The sequence below is a fragment of the Brachyistius frenatus genome, unplaced genomic scaffold, assembly GCF_029030835.1.
Source record: "Brachyistius frenatus isolate BFR_SWC_R1_liver_20210118 unplaced genomic scaffold, ASM2903083v1 Contig_18, whole genome shotgun sequence".
In the NCBI taxonomy this organism is placed as follows: domain Eukaryota; kingdom Metazoa; phylum Chordata; class Actinopteri; family Embiotocidae; genus Brachyistius; species Brachyistius frenatus.
Window position 1 is genome coordinate 5,720,315 of NW_027210617.1, and position 17,186 is coordinate 5,737,500.

A 17,186-nucleotide genomic window follows, 5' to 3' on the forward strand; every position below is an offset into this window, starting at 1 on the left:
TTCCATGGCTACATGCGGATGAACCTAATTACAACGCAGCACTAACAAGAGAGGAAAGGTTTTCTTCGCAAATATCAAATAAAATGATGTGTAAATGTTCTGATTTGGCCGGTATTTATTTATAACTTTTTTTTTTTTTCTAGATCGGATAACATTGTTTGTTTCTGTACACGGGGCATCAACAAATTATAATAAGATTATTCAGTTTGATTTAAAAAAAAAAAAAAAAAAAGCATGGGAGGGGAAAAAAAAAAGCAGCAGCAAAAACCTATCTTCAGGTCTCTCTCCTTAAAGAAAGCTACTCGTATGCAATGTCCCATTGAGGATGAGAGAAGGGGGGAGTGGGAGAAGTGAGGGACTGGGAGTGCTGTGTGAAAAGAGTGCAGGCCAACGAGCGAGACAAAAGAGGCTGCGGCTGCATTCAATGTGCTGCTGGTGTGTCCGTCTCCGAAGCCACAAGCAAACCGCATTTTTTTTTCTCCCCCCCTCTCTCCCTCTCTCTCTCTCTCTCTCTCCCTCTCTCTCTCTCTCTCGCTCCGGCCTTTATGCTAATGCAAACGGCGAAAATATATCGAAGAGGGAAACAGTTTGCGATATCGTAATTGCGGGAAGCGCGAAGTTGAGGACTTTTAGAAGAAGGGAGAGAGAGCTCCCTCGGACCAGGGGTGTTTTCTCCTCTCCTCTCCCCGTCGGAGTGCGGTGCGGCGCGGGGTTGGAGATATAACCCAGAACAAAGGAGTCTCGAAGCAAGGGATGAGCGAGTCGAGACTAGCTTTGCCATTACCTTTGAAACGCGGCCAAATGCCTCTGCGAGACCAACAATAGTACGTCGGCTGCTCGTATTTCTCGACGAAGCTTTCCGCCCCAAAAAAAAAAAAAAAAAAAAAAAAAAAAAAAAACGAAAAAAGAAGAAGGACAAAAAAAAAAAAAAAACAACAACCAAAAAAAAAAAAAAAAAAAAAAAAAAAAACGAGAAACCGCACAGAGAGACGCACAAGTCGGCGGCTACAATGTTTCCTCAAAACCGACCACCGGTAAGTAGGCTAGCTACTAGTCTGCACGCGTTTAGTGGGGTTATTGTCTCAGGCTGCATCCCTAGTAAATACACGTCAGGTTGTGTGTTGTTGTTGTTGTTTTTTGTTGTTGTTGTTTGTTTTTTTTGAACCACTGAGCCTCATTAAAAAAAAAAAAAAAAAAAAAGTGCAAGTCGAAATTGTTTGGCTTTGTCATCCTTTTACTGTGTTATTTCCGGGGACTCCTTCGCGGGGAGAGAGAGTTTGATCCTCCGCAGTCTTCTTCTTCTTCTTCTTGTACTACAGCTTTGGTCTTTTATTACAACGCCGGGTGTAAATCTTTGTCTCGTGAAGGTCAGGCGGGACCCCGTTGTCAGTCGCGGTTTGGAGGCAAAGCCCCGCTCGAAACAACGTCCAACTTTGCTGCCTGCGAGTCTCTCGCGTCCTCGGTGACCATCACCGCCACCGCCGCCGCCGGCGGGCTAGAAACGCAAGGAGCCTCCTTCGATCTCCATACTATCTATTGTGGAGTTGACCCAGATGATGATGATGATAGTGTGTGTGTGTGTTGGTTTCTTGCCTTCCTCACGAGCTTGTGAGAGGGGGAAAGTGAGTCAGCCTGGCATATGCTGTCACCTTCTCGCCAATGGTCTGCCCTTCTCCGAGTGACACTCGTTGTTTTTACGTATTCTTCTTTTCTTTTTTTTTTTTTCTCTTCTCCTGCCACATCAAGTGTGATTAATCTCCCGGATTTATTGATTTGAGAGGCTGAAAACCGAAAGCAGCCCCCCCCCCCCCACACCCCCTCTGTTGCCGAGGCTGTATATCTATAATCTATCAATGTTATATTGTGATATGGGACGACTAGATTTTTGTCTACAATTTTAGATATATTGTGATATGGTGTAAGCGTTGTCTTTTCCTGGTTATAAAAGTTGCATTACAGTAAACTGATGTAATTTCTTCGAGTCCACCAGGCTGTTGTCGTTGTGTACATGTTTTGTGGACGCACCGATAGTCACCCCGTCAAATCTTGTCAACCGTACCGAGGTATTAGGTCCAAAATATGGTAATGTTGGATTTCGTCCATATGGCCCAGCCCTCACTGGCTGTAAAATGTGGTTGTAAAAATGGAAAAGGAGTTGACATGCTGTTTGTGTTTTGAGATGGGTGAGGAGCAAAATTCATGCTGCATGGCTTTAATTTGTTACAGTGAAGTTTAGGTGGAGAGCTTTTGAGCAGACTGAAATACATAAACACCGGTCCTCCAGCTGTGTGAAGTGTCAATTAAGACCTGCTCATTTGCCTAACCCTCTTCTACCTCCCTCAGTCATGCCACCCCGCCCCCCCCCCCCCCCACACCTCTGACAGCGTTTTGACATGCATGTCCCATGTATTGAAATCATATTAAGCACACTGAAGTGCAAGTTCATGCGAATGACTGGGTGTGCGACACTTTAATTGATTCTTCTCCCAAATCCGGTCCGGCAGGTGAAGACTCCTAACAAAACTATTGTTTTTATTTGTCTTGCGTTTGTGTCATCGCTTAATGCTGAAAATGCATTTCTCATCATGCATTATAACTTCTATTTCAGCCTGTACTCCCTTTGAGTGATAATGGGATCTTGTGAGCCCCCCCTCCCCGCCGCCGCCGCCTAAACATACAGCAACATTACAAACACCAGCAGCTGTGTATGTAGTATAGCCGAGCGCAGGAAGGCAGGGCAGGAGGCAGACTGTGGGTCTGTGGTTTGCACTGTAAACCCAATCCCTCTCATCCAGCCTCTCCTCGCTGTGTTCCTGTGAGAGCTCCAAACCACATCTTAATGTATGGGCAGGCATCCCAGGGTGAGAGCAGCAGACTGCGGTGGGTCTTGGGTGGAATGTGTAGGCCAGCGGCCCCGTTTCATTTCAACTCTCCGCAGATCCCAGCAGTGCCGTGTGAGGCGGGCGTCATCAGAAAGTCTCCGGCCATCAGCAGCTCTTGTTTGCACCTCGGAGTGAAGGGCCACTCAACCCAGCAAACAGCTTAATCTCTGAAATGCTAGGCTGGCAGTAACCTGTCATCACTGGATATTGGTGTGCTGTGAAGGAAGTGACCCCATATATTACATAAACACAATGACTATATATATATTTTTGAGAATATTGTTATCTACTATCCAGCGATAATTGTAAATTGCCTTTATACAAATTTCACATTCAAGTGCATTTCTACAGATGGAGCAAGAAACTTAATGGTAATGGGCAGCAGATAGCCTACTTTAACCTGCAGCTACATAGCTTCTTATAACATCTTCTCTTCGGGTTCTTCCTGTAAAGTAGAAACTTGGTTATTGCCGGCTTTAAATATTATTCAGGGTAAGACTGTTTAAACTTTTATAGAGGACACGCATATATTTACTTCATGGTGTAAAGTACAACAAACAAACAAACAAATCAAAAGCTGTTTGTTTTTTTTAAATGTTGCATATCGAGTAAATGTTCTGTCTAAACGGAGTACAGTAAAACTTCTTATTAGAGAATAAAAATGTAATTGTGTGCGCAGTTGTAATCTCGCTGTTGTGAAAAAAAATTATATAAACACCACATGGAAAAATTCCAGAAAATGTTTTATGTCCTTGTATCTTCCCAATGATGATTTTAGGATCCAGTCTGATGCCAAAACCAGTTTACTGGCAGAGGAGTGTGCAGGACATGACAGGCACGGCTGGCTGTCTCAGATCCTTAGTGTTCTTTCAAATCCACCACAGTGGCAGAAACATACTCAGACAGAAGTGAAAAAGAATTTAAAAAAAAAAAAGAAAAAAAAAAAGAAAAATATCAAAGCAGAATATAAAATAGTGTTCAAATCAGAAACAAATCATTTGGTTTTTGATTCGAACCATTTCAATATAGACTTATTTTACACGCACTAAACAACACAAAACAAATTAAAAAGCAGATATTTAGACCATAAAGAGAAAATAAATCCTATTTTCCACCGGCTCTGACTGTGTCACGTTCCAGGACCGAGAAAGCCCCCGGAGCTGATCGCTGCCATTCTAGTCGATGTCTGATATTCCACCACCAGACGTGCCGGGGGGGGTGGGTTCGTCAGCGGCGTCCGCGAGGTGGTTCGCTGCTCCGCTTTGCTAAATATACGCACGGAGTCTGCTTTTGATGGAAGCGTGGCCGAGATCCCGTCAATCAGCACGGGGCAGGAAGTCAGAGGAAAGCACAGGGCACCTGGGCGATTTTCTAAATAAAACACCCTTCACGGACTCCTGATTGTATATCACAGGACTACATCAACATCTGCATCCTTGATCTTTCAAATAGGACCAAAAAATAAATAAATCTTTCCTCCCCCTTCTAACAGACACTGTATGTTACATTACATTCAGCTGATGCTTTTATCCAAAGCGACTTACAACACACCGGGAGCAATTTTTAGGGTTCAGTGTCTTGCTCAAGGACACTTAGGGCATGTGGACAGGAGGAGCTGGGGATCGAACCACCCACCTTCTGCCGACTGAGCCGCAGCCTCCCTGTGTGACACAGCTACGAAATCGTTATGAGGATGAAACACGGCAAACCGTATTAACTTTGTAGGCTACAGTGCGGAGTAGGAACTAAGGACAATGAACAAAAATCAGACAAAAAAACAACAACAAACATTTCACAATGTTTACCCGCAAGAAGCGCAATAATATAGGAAAAATGACCAAATCGCGAACCCCCCCCTCCCCCACTCAAGAACACACAAGCTGACAAAACGCTCCTGATGAGGTATGAAGCCGTGTGTAGGTGCTCTGTAGAAGATAAGGTAAGGTGTCTCTTGTTCATTTGTTTAATTTCAGGGAAAGAACGAGTTTTACACACCCGATTTGTTTTTTTTTGTTTTTGTTTTTGCCAAAGTCTGCGGAAGGTAACGCAATCATCAAAAAAAAAAGACACCCGGTTCATCTCAAAGGTCACAGTAACAGTGGTCATAACGGTGCAGCCCTCCACCAACCATTTGATCCTGGACATTTCCCTGAGCTGGGGGGAGGGGCTTGTTGAGAGGCCACTGTTGTGTGGAGACTTTGGGTTTATGTTTTTCAAGCCATCATGCCAGCTTATAAATGGTGATAATCCAACAAATGGTGACTAACATTTGTTGTTGTTGTTGTTGTTGTTGTCGTTGTGCTTTTCGCTGTTATTCGCAAACACTGAGCATACGCAAGTGACCTGATTCCTCAGTTCAGGCCGCCTCCGCCTGTGAATGTGTTGTGTTACGGAAGAAACACATGAAGTATTTTGTAAAAACTCCACCAGGTGCACGTCGTATAAATACATATGTTTGATGGTAAAAAAAACAACTCAAACTGGTAAACTGGAATGACCTCTGGGAATTCGGGGTGCCCTTGTAACGACATCATGAAGTGTATCTTACGAAAAGGCAAACAAATATAGGGGCTTTCAGCTTAACTGGGATCACGGCCTAAATCTACGCGTGTCCTCCTCTTATTATCCCGGCGACTTCGGGGAGCGAGTCTTCCTAAATGAATATATTGAAACGCAGATGAGGTCAGGGACGCAGAGGGACGAATGACTTTGGACTGGAAAGAGGCCTTCTCCTCTCCACCCTCAGCGCTGGCGTGGAGCTTAACCTCCACGTCCTCGGTCCCAGCATGCCTTTAGCTCTTTATCGCCACTGGACGACAGTGGACACAGAGCGCGGCTATCGATCAGGAGCTCGCCTGCTTTGCTCAGCCGGTGATATGAGGGAGGGATGGAGGAGGAGGGGGGGGGGGTAGAGAAAGAGAAGAAGAAGAAGAAGCAAAGGAGGCTGAAGGGATCTCAGGTTTACACAAGCTGTTGTGGAGGTGCGTCTCGGTGGAAGGAACAAACGAGCAGAGGGGGTTACCTAATAAAAGAAGGCACCTCCAGCAATTAGGCCAGCTGACAGGCAAACTGTGGCGCTTTGCTAATGTGGGCTGACAGCAGGGAAATTTGAATAACGAGGCTTGCGGGAGGAGGGAGACAGGAATGGGGAGGTGGAGGCGGGTCGCGGGGAGAAAACTGAAAAAGAAAAGATGTGTGGCGCTAATGAAACAGGTGCCTGGCAGCCCCTCCTCTCTAAGTGGGGGGGGGGGGATCATTGAGAGATTACCAGCACGTTTCTCCAGCACAGAGCCAAGTGGATAGCTCCTTGATGTAAGGTGGGGGGGGGGGGGGGGGGGACTTTTCTTCCGCACCGCGAGCCGCTTTAACAATGCAAATGACTGCTGAATGTTGACACGCACGTTTGAATAATTTGACGCAAGAGGCTTTCGAGAGACGACTCGGGGAGTGCGTCGACACGTTTCACGCCCCTCCAAAGGTGGTCGGTGTGTATTCGGCGCGCGTGCGGCCGCGCGGATACACATTCGGACGTGGTGTCCGTGAGGGAGGGGGGGGGGGGGGTTAGACCCAGACCCGCCGACCGACCGACCTACCGTCGTACTGCAGCCTCGGTGGTAGTCGGATGAGAGAGAGGGAGAGGAAGCGAGGGGAGAGCTCGGTGGGTGTTTACTCTGATGAGAGACTCTGTGGGTAAGCGGTGTAATTAGTGGCCTGACTAATGGGCTGAGCTTACATGAAGGGAGGCGGCGGTGAAGCGTCTCACCTGCCGAAGGAGACAGATGGAGAGAGTGAGGGCTGATGAAACAAATAAACACACTGTACTATACAGTTGGCGAGGCCTTTCTTTTTTTTTTTTTTTTTTTCTTTTGCCGTTTATGGCATGGCTGTAGGGATCAGTCAGTTGATCCTCTACATTGGTCCAGACGGAAATATCTCTGCGACTGTTGGCTGGATTAAGATGACATTTTTAGAGCTGGTATATAAGCCTGACAATGGTATCCACCAATATTGGAGTGTCACAGATATATCATAATGGTGTACATGTTGGCCAATTGCAAAAAAAAAATAATCTTTTTTTGTTTTGTTTACAAAACATAAAGTGGAAAAAGGTTCCTTTTGCTTGTTCTATTTGTGTGTGTGTGCTTTTTTAATAGTTATTTATAGTGATTAAATTCCCCTGTGAAGTTTACTGTTTTTAATGAACTGACATCAATTTGGACAATAACCTGTAAAATATCCTGCCTACACTGCATATCTTTGTCACAGTTTTTATGTTTAATAACCACATCATAAATGGATGTCAGATTTTTTTTCGGACTCCCTAATATCATTATCAGCCCCAAAAGTCCAACATCAGTCGGAGTCTACAGATTTTGTAGACCTTTCGTGTGTAGGATTTATTGATCCCCTGACTTCTTTTAGTGCCACGAGGTTCATTTCGGTGCTTTTGAGAGAAATGTTTTGGAAGTATTAGAAGGATTGCCATAAAATGTATAAAAGACATTAATGTTCTCCCTCAGTCTCTCTAATCACCTGATGATGTTCCCATCGACCTCGGCTGTACTTTGTGTTCGCGTCTAATTAAAAAATTTTTAAACATGCTAAAACACCATACTAAGATGGTGAACATATCTGCTGACATTGTCATTAGGAGCATGTTATCATTCTGCTGATGGCATTTATCTCAAAGCACTGCCGTGCCTAAGTACAGTCTCTCAGAGCTGCTGGAACAACTCGTAGACTCTTTATCTTGTTGTTCTTCTGTTTTTGTGAGCTGGCAAGATTTTGTTTAATTTGAATTTGTTTTGCTACCAGTGCAATTCTGGTATGGCCAGATTCTTATGCTCAAAGCTGCAATCAGCATGCACGATTTTGCACTGAGTATATCGAAATCTCATCTTCTTTTTTTGGTCTCTCTTCTCGTTGCCACATGTGAAAAACATTTTCTCAGTGGTGAAAATTGCAAGAGAAAGAAAGCCAAACGTGTCACCCAAGAGAACTCTATCCCTCCCCTCAGCCCCTGCATCTTCATGAAGAAGACTGCGTAGCATTCTTTTAAAGTGAACCTAATATTGTTCTGGTTCACACAACCACATCATAACAGTGATGGCCCCATTTCGGCTCCATTAGCAAATTCTGTATTATGTACGCATCTTGCGGATTCCCGTCAATATTGACGTCGGAGCTCCGGTCGTGCGCGTGTACGCGCTCGTCTGCTTGTAAATACTTGCGGAAAACGGCGCCGCGCACACATGCACTTAATGTTTGAAGCGGTCATGTGTGGGCGTGTTGTCTCATCTGTGAGTGTCTATCTGCACATGTTTCTTTTCCAGGGTGGGTGGCTGGGGGGGTTAGGGCAAGGATGTGAGGTCATAGTGGTTTGGTGCTTGTGGTGTAATTAGAGGTAACGCAAATGAAAACAGGAATGATTTCATTGAGGGAATGCCACACTGTTAATGGTCCCCTTCCCATCAGAATTTAATATGTGCTCAGTTCATTTTTCTCCTCGGTTTTTTTTTTTTTTTTTTTTTTTTGCATGTGCATAGATTTCATTATGCTTATGGGTTTCTGTCTTGGCAACACGTGACCTTGGATAAAATGTGTGTGCGGGGCGAATAACCTGTTCTGTTACGTTGCAGTCCTGCACGAACTGTGATGTGGTTGGTGTTCGTACGTTTCTCACCGGCTTTATTTGGATCGTTTCCACCACCCGATCCCACTGAAGGGATGTGGGGTTTGATTTAAATCATCTCTGTCCTCATACACAGTATGACTGGTGCTCTCTCTCTTCCTCCCTCTCTCTCTTACCCTCATCATCAGGTCCTCATTTAATCCATTTCATTTGACTCAGGCCCTGCAGAGGCCTGTACTACCAAGCAGGATTTGCTGTTATTGAGGTCATTTCAGGTTAAACTCTGGGTCTTCAGCACCAAGAGGCTGGTCCACTTTTTACCGGATACATCACCATGGTAACGCATGCTGTTCCGGAGCAGGTTATGTTCAAGATTTCAGATCAAAACATACAAAAGTACCGCCTACCGACCAATCAATTCTCTCTGAAAAACGCACTGACTGTAAGACAGTCCTCTGTGAAGGGCAGAGTATTCAGAGGCCGACAAACCTCTGTGTCTTTCCTGGGTGATATTTATGAGATATAGATGCTATTCCTTTATTATTATTTTTTACTGATATCATCCTACAACAGAAAGTGACTGAAGCCTTGTAGGCGTACTTGTCCTATGTATAGTAAGCCAATTTATTGGTTTAAATTATGTTTTTACATTTATTTCTTATTTGCCCCTCAGTCCAGTCTGAAATGATAAGGCTAAAACTGTCATGCACATCGTGAAAATACATCTAAGAATACATTAATTAAATGAAATACACGCATGTAATTAGAGTCAGATCTTCCCGTGCACTTTGTGGTAAAATGATATTAAGCTTTTCAACTCATACAGTTGGCGATTTTGTTTTTACCAGCGCATCCTTCCATCTATCAGCACCTGCAGCTGTGCTGCTTTCAGCTGGACTACGTGTTTCACTTCTTCATATTTTTCTAAAATGATGAATGAAATATGTCGCTCTGCTGTCATTACACTTGTCCATGTTTGTGATTGGTCAGATGCTGCAAACACCTCCTCTTTCATGTGAATGCGCTCGTAGCTGGTTTGAGAAAGCCTGGGTTGAAATAGCAAATTGTTAACCAGCTTGGTGTGACTGCTTTTGTCAGGGTTTGTGAAGCCAGATAACGGAAATATATCCTGGGTATGTTGAACCTGCTTCGTAGTACAGGCCTCAGGTCTGACAGATTATGGTGAATGTGTGTGCGCGTGCCTGTACATTTGATGTGACAGGGTTACATGTGGGTTTTTCTGCTTGAGCGATAGATAGCCTCAAACCCTTAACTTTAGCTTTTGGCTTTCTCAGCTGACTTTCTGGAATAGAACAGATCACAGTGGCAGTGGTTAACAAAATAAGGCTGCTCGGGTCCTGTAAACACTTCCCCGCCGATTTATCTAAACAGTTGAGTAATAAGATGATCTCTAATCATATCACAGAAAATCTCTCCTTCCTTATGTTGTCCGATCCTTCCCCAGTGTTACAGAACCTGTCTTAACAATTGAATGAGCCGCCGAACGATCTAGCGTGTAATTGTGTAACAGTTTTCAGTCTATGTAAGCTTTGTTCAAGGGCAGACGGCATGTCTGTTGTTTGCTTTTGAGCTAGGACACAGCAGAGAGGGAGGGAATAACTGACTGTGGGATTATCAGGTGAGGCTCCCTCCTGAGATCCATTCCCAGAGGTCAGCAGTTCACCTTAATGGCCTAACCTCACACTTTAAAGCCTGCTCAGCTGTTTGCCAGACCAGGAGTTGGGACAGACTAATAGCTTTGGTTCATGGGAGATGTAAAGTCTTAGGAAAGAGGTGATGTATGCTGGGATAGGATTGATGGTTTAGTGCCTCAGAGACAGCATCTGTCATATGCATCCCATCTAGTTGGGCGTGAATCATCATAACAATCCTAACCAGCTGACTTTCATTCGACATAAGGTCCTGAGTGGCTGAGCCAGCAGAGAAGCTGTGGTTTCTTCCATCTTCCAAAAAATATTCTCATCTTCTCTTGAACACAGAAAAAAAAATAGTCATCTCTCTTGCTTCTTCCATGCGTCCATATTTGAGGGCGAGGATGGCCCTCCTCTCACCTGTCCTCTAGAGAAATGGCTCAGTGAAAAAATGAAAAACCCTGAAAATGTTGAAAAGAAGAAGGGGAAAGGGAGCGATAAAAAGAAGGATAGTCCCTCTTTCTTCCTCGTTCCACCCTCCTATAAAATGGCCTTGTGCTCTTTTTTTCCCTCTTGTGAAGAGTAATTGCTGTGTGTGAAAGAGGAGGGGCGGGGATTGTGTGTGTTTAATCATGTTTTTTTGTGAGAAAAAGGGAGTGTGTATGTGTGACCAAAATGTGTACGTGTATCTTGTTGAGATGAGTGTGTGTGTAATAGTGGGTTAGGGTGTGTGTGTGTGTGTGTGTGTGTGTGTGTGTGTGTGTGTGTGTGTGTGTGTGTGTGTGTGTGTGTGTGTGTGTGTGTGTGTGTGTGTGCACGCGCGCTCTAGGAGAGGGATCTGGCCGACAGATTGAGAGCAGCTTGTTAGAAAGAAAGAGGAACAATGAGGCCACAGCCCCTCTTCTATCTTCTTTTTTCTATGTCCTTTCCTGGCTTTTTCCTCCTTTTCCTTCTTTCCTTCCTTTCTTCCTCTAATTCTTCTCTCACATTAACATCTCTTTTCCGAAAAATATCCTCTTCTCCTCTTCTCTGTATATTTCCAGAAATAGTCTCATCCATCTTATTTGTCCATTTCTACTTTTTGTTCATCTTATCTTTTTTTTTTTATTCTCCTCCATATTCATGTCTCTCCTCACTCCTTTCCCCCTCTTTCGTCAGTATTTTATTTCCTCTCCTCCAGATAATGTTTCACATGCTGGCACACCTTTTTCCCCTCTTGGTATATATTTCTCTTTCTTACTTATTTGCACTCCCACGTATGGTGTATCTTAACTTCTTTATACACACCCGGACTTCTTTTTAGCACTGGACTTGAGTGATTTTGGAGTTAAGCCATCAAACATGGGTGGTGCAGCGGTTAGCATTGTTGCCTCACAGTCAAGAGGTTCCGGGTTCGAGTCCGGGCCTTTCTCTGTGGACTTTGCACGTTCTCCCTGTGCTTGCGTGGGTTCTCTCCGGGTACTCTGACTTCCTCCCACCCATCCAAAAACATGCACAATTAATTGGTGGTTCTACAAATTGCCCTTGGGTGTGAATGGGAGCGAGAGTGGTCTTTGTTTCCGTCTGTCTCTATGTGTTGGCCGTGTGATAAACTTGCACCTGTCCAGGTTGTACCCTTCCTTTGCCCAAAGTGAGCTGGGATAGGCTCCAGGTCCCCCCCTTCCCCCGTAACCCTGCTCCAGGATAAAGAGGGTATAGATAATGGATAGACATCAAACATCATTAATGCATGACCGACATTGTTTATATGAGGAACATCTACATTTTGACAAAATAAAATCCATCACAGTCATACTGTCATTGTTTTGTTGAGCTGGGAAGGTGCTTATGACAAAAAGTGGCACGGTATGATTAAACCAAATCAAAGTCGAGGTGAGTCAGGACTAATTCAGAGTTCATTTATACCCTGAATCACTTTCAACACAGTCTCATCATGTATGACTATTTAATCAATATAAATTGAAACTTTCAGTTGACATTTCAAGAGGCTTTTCAGAAATGTAAGCCAGCTGGCTTAAGGACATGCCAAATGACCAAAGTCTCAGGACTAGCTGGAAGGTGCACCATAAAGTTGTTGTCATGTTTGCGTGGAATATAAAATAAGGGTCTGTTTGGGGGGATGCGGAAGTGAACATAGCCGGCTAGCAGGAATATAATACAGCGCATTTTCTTATATCTCTTCCACATCGCACAAGGAAGCCGAGTACATTATAACGAATCCCCAGGCAGCCAGACAAAGGCTAGCAAAGCTACACGACTACCGGTTAAGAATGCATATAAGAGAAAAATGAGTTGCACTCTTCCACTACCCTCCTTGGAGAACATTGTGCTGCAGGGCAAACTCAATGTGTGTGGCACCGGTTGGCAAGTTGTAGCTGTGTCTGCTGGAATTTTAAAAAAAGAGCAGCTGGATTGCAACAGTGTCCACTCCACACAAAGCTCCTGCACACACATTTATTTTTTTGAGGAACACAACAACAATCACAAGCTCAGCTGTACAGTTTGAAATGCTCAGAACTATTTTCAGTCTTTCATTGTGTTAAATATGTTTAACTTATTTTAGTCAGTCATGAGGTTTTGAAATCAACAACCCTTAGAATAGTCCATGTCCTCACAGTATGACATTTTTTCTCTTTCTTTAGACACATCGCTGGCTCCGATAAGAGAACAAAATTATTCTAATCAACGACATGTCTGGAATCCAATAACCTTAGAGAGCCTAGTCAGTGCTGTTCAACAAGAAAATCTCACTGTAACTTCACTGTCTTACTTGAGCATCATGAAGCTTGTGAACAGGTTCTCCCAGACCGTCTGCTTTTGCACTCTGTTATTTTGACAGAGAGCCAGACAGACAGACAGACGGACAGCCCCGACCACCCTCCTAGGCCAGCTCTCAGCCCCCTTTTGTCTGCCTGTCCTACAGCATTACCCCTATGGTTGTAGTCCCCTAATTGCTCTGGACCCTGCAGAGAAGAGGGGCTATACAGAGGTTGGGAGGGGTCTTCAGGCACGATGGGGTCCTCTTCTGTCCCCATTTCTCCCTCCCACTGCTCTGTTTCTCTCTTTATTTCTTTCTTCTACTCAGACTTGCAATTAAACAAAGGGTGCTCATTTGGCTAAGAAGCTCTTGTACCTCTCTGCTCTCCCATCCAAGTTCTGCTGACCCATTCACATCTGGCTGTGCTGGCAATGATTGTATCTCTGTATTAGACAGCCCCTCACAGCTCTGGCATGCCAGTGTGTGCTCATGCACATTTTTGTCGCTGTTTCATAATGTTTATTGTAGATGTTGTTCCTTAGTTTGCACCTTTCTTTTACTGTATGAAATTAGGCATGTTACACAGAAATCTCAAAATCTGTTCTCATCAAAATCCCTAAATTGGATATTTCTTCTCTTCTCAGGCACCTCTGCAGCCACCCCCTGGGTCCTCTGTCTCAGTGGTAGCAGCCGCAGCAGCAGCAGCCGCGGCTGCATCGGGTAACCCCCAATCCCTGAAACTAACCTACCCAGAAACTTTGGACCGCATCAAGGAGGAGTTTCAGTTCCTCCAGACTCAGTACCATAGGTGGGTGTGGAGGAGATCTAACAGTGTGTGTGTGTGTGTGTGTGTGTGTGTGTGTGTGTGTGTGTGTGTGTGTGTGTGTGTGTGTGTGTGTGTGTGTGTGTGTGTGTGTGTGTGTGTGTGTGTGTGTGTGTGTGTGTGTGTGTGTGTGTGTGTGTGTGTGTGATGGTATTTCCCTCCCAGACTGGATGCTGTCCTTGTTTTGTTGCTTCAGGTAGAGGTAAAATGCTGAGGTACAATGCAGGAAGGGGCTGCTTGGGTAGTAAGATTCACGAGTTTGAAGGCTTACCAGTTGCTGAAAAACTGTGCTGTGGTTTAAGAAGCTAGAGGCATGCGTTACAACTCAGGAAAGTAATCAAGGTGACAGGCATTTTATTATCTGTGTGAAAGAATGAGAAGTAAACAGTAGGATTACCATGCTCATGTTAGAAAGTAATCTAGCAGGAAATCACACTTGCATGTATTTGATTGATCAATACAATGAGCTGCCAGATGATTTTTGCATTGACGTTTTATGTCAAAAGTTGAAGCAGGTTCAACTTTTACTGTCGGGCAACACGTTGTTTTTCTCGCCCTTTCTTGCCCTCCTGTCACACACATGCAAGCACACTCGATCTCTGAATGAGATAATGCAAGATAATGCCATGTGATGTTTTGACATCTCCTTGCATGACTGTATGGTGTGCTTGATGTGCAGGAATGTGCCCAGAATGCCTTTTGAATGTGGGATTTGGGCTGGCTGTGCAGTCCCAGCCATCTCTCTTCCTCTCCCTCTCTCTGTTCTCTTGGCACACCTTCACAGGGTTCCCCCCACCACCCTACCCCCCAGCCCCCACCCCAACACACACACACACACACACACACACACACACACACACACACACACACACACACACACACACACACACACACACACACACACACACACACACACACACACACACACACACACACACACACACACACACTCCTCATCCTGCTTTGATTTAGCTGGCCAGAATCTCCCCTCCCTCTCTTTCTGTCCCACTTCAAACTTCTTTTGTACGTCCCCCCCGTCCACAGCCCCTCTAACCCCTGTGGCTACTGTTGCCCTCTTCACACAAATGTGTGTGTGTGTGTGTGTGTGTGTGTGTGTGTGTGTGTGTGTGTGTGTGTGTGTGTGTGTGTGTGTGTGTGTGTGTGTGTGTGTGTGTGTGTGTGTGTGTGTGTGTGTGTGTGTGTGTGTGTGCGCGTGCGTGTGCATGCTCTTATTTCTCTGTCTGTTCTGGTCACCATCTCCAAAAGTCACAATTCACAAAACCAAGAGACAGGGTTTGTTGCATCCTCACATACAGATACCTTTGTGGCAAACACCGAGTAGGGCTGAAAAATAGGGCTTTAGATTTGTATGAAGATTTCTTATCAGATTCACCTCTGATGATGATGAATGTCACAGCAGTAATCCTGGCTGCGTCTGTTTAGGTTGTCTAACCTCTGGTTAGATGCCATTAGTTGTGTCAGCTACATTCAGGCTAGACACGTTTATAAATACTTCCAGTACGTGTAAATTGTAAAATGCTGAGAGATTCATAGTTTAAAACAGTTTGGTGACATGGGCATGATGTTTCAAACACAAATGATCAAAACAGTCTGAGAATTTGTGGTCAAAACGTTGTGTTGGAATAAAAGACAAATTGGCGACTAAGACAGCAGTATGCTGGTGTTTTGTTTATCTTTTTTTCGGTAGATTCTTTTAGATGTGTTTGTGTCTCCTGATGTGATGAGAATTGTTCATTCCTGCCACGTGAACCACTGTCAGGTCAGGTCCCCCATGCACACGTAGCCAGTGCAACACTAGAAGCTGTTATACCGGCCACCTCTTTGTCTTGGCATCTTTTTTGATACCTGTTTGTTCACCTGGATGAACACTGCATTTTGCATCAATGTTGGAGAGTGCTTTAACAAATATTTGTTCTCAGCAAACTAGAGGGCAACCCAAGGTTGTCACCTTGTTTTTCTTTTTTTGATCTTTTAAAAAAATCTCCCAAACTATTTGCACTGTTACACCAACCTTTAGGGCAGACAAATCCAGCCATTCAGTGAACATGAGTCACCCCTGGATCTGCTGGTTGAGATGGCGCAATCAGCTCCTCTGGCAGCAGTTCAACATAACACCTCAAGTTACAAAACACCTGGAGCATCGCCCTCTTGCCAAGCACCGGTACTGAGAACCAGCAAGCAGGATCTACAATAAATGAATGATGAGAGAACTCGATTGGGGAACAATCGCAAGCTTGTGATTCCATCTGCATCTTCCAGTTTCGATACCACGGCGTGCTGTTTTTAGCAGATCTGGTTCAGGTTTCCAGTGAAGATTGTTTACCCATCTTACAGCTTTCTCCAACGGCCCACAAGCTGTGATGAGCACCAAAACACAGCAGATTAATATACTGCATAAGACTAAAAACTGAAAGCTAACACTGTAACCAGAGCCTGTAACAATAGCAGGAGTTATTGGAACAGCTTGTGTTATCAGACATCTTTTCACAAATCTGTCGGGTGCATGTTTAATCTAGCAGGTGGGTATGAACCTGCTAATTGGAATGACTGGTTTGGCTCCCTGATAATTGGCATACTAACAGCAGTAAACTTGGGCTGCTGCTCACATTGTTTGGGGAGGCTGTGGCTCAGACGGTAGAGTGGGCTGCACACTAATCAGAAGGTTGGTGGCTCAATCCCAGCCTCTCCTGTCCACATGCCCACGTGTCCTTGAGCAAGACACTGAACCCTAAAATTTCTCCCAATGGTGTACCATCAGTGTGTTGTAAGTCATTTTGGATAAAAGCATCAGCTAAATAAAATGTAATGTTTGAAACACAGCAACAACTATACTACTGCCTTTGATTTTGAAGAAACTAATTCAAAACCTGTAATTGGAAGCTGCTGCTGAACTTGGACGAGGTGATGATGAAACATTGTTTTGTCATTTTACAAACATCCAAAGTCCAAATTAATTGTTCCATTACAAGTCAACTATATTTTATTTTTAAAGACCAAAAACACAAATGAAAAATTAGCTTCAGTCAGATTGTCAAATGAAAGTCAAATGAAAAACAAAAAAAAGTATATAAATATGAGTTTTGTCTGATGCCAAGCAAACTACCTTGTCGGGACTTGAGTTGAGTTACACTCATAGAGCATAAATAAAAATGGACGTCGCTTCCATTGCAGACAAGTGAGGCCAATGCGGAAGTACCTTAAATTGCAATACCACCGAGGACCACTAGGGGTTGCTTCCAAAATGGCTCTATAGACTCCCAATCAACTTCTTTCATTAACTACAAAGTCAATAATTTTTTACAAAAATCAACGTGGTCTCATTCATTAAATCTGCTCCTTTTGATGAGTGTTCTTTCATAATTAATTATATATAAGGCCCCAAAGAGAGATGTTTACGGGCGTGTCTGATTTGATTGAC

At 44.2% G+C, this 17,186-nt stretch overlaps 1 protein-coding gene across 2 annotated transcripts in view; it reads left to right on the top strand.

Annotated features, from left to right (window-relative positions):
• The first annotated feature begins 506 nt into the window (after positions 1-506).
• tle2a (TLE family member 2, transcriptional corepressor a) overlaps positions 507-17,186 on the top strand; it is a 44,872-nt gene continuing 28,192 nt past the window's right edge. For both annotated transcript variants that reach the window (XM_069695093.1, XM_069695094.1), the window contains exons 1-2: positions 507-1,034; positions 13,569-13,732. In XM_069695093.1, coding sequence (XP_069551194.1) covers positions 1,011-1,034; positions 13,569-13,732 — 188 coding nt within the window. In that variant the 5' untranslated portion in view covers positions 507-1,010. The remainder of the gene's footprint in view (positions 1,035-13,568; positions 13,733-17,186) is intronic.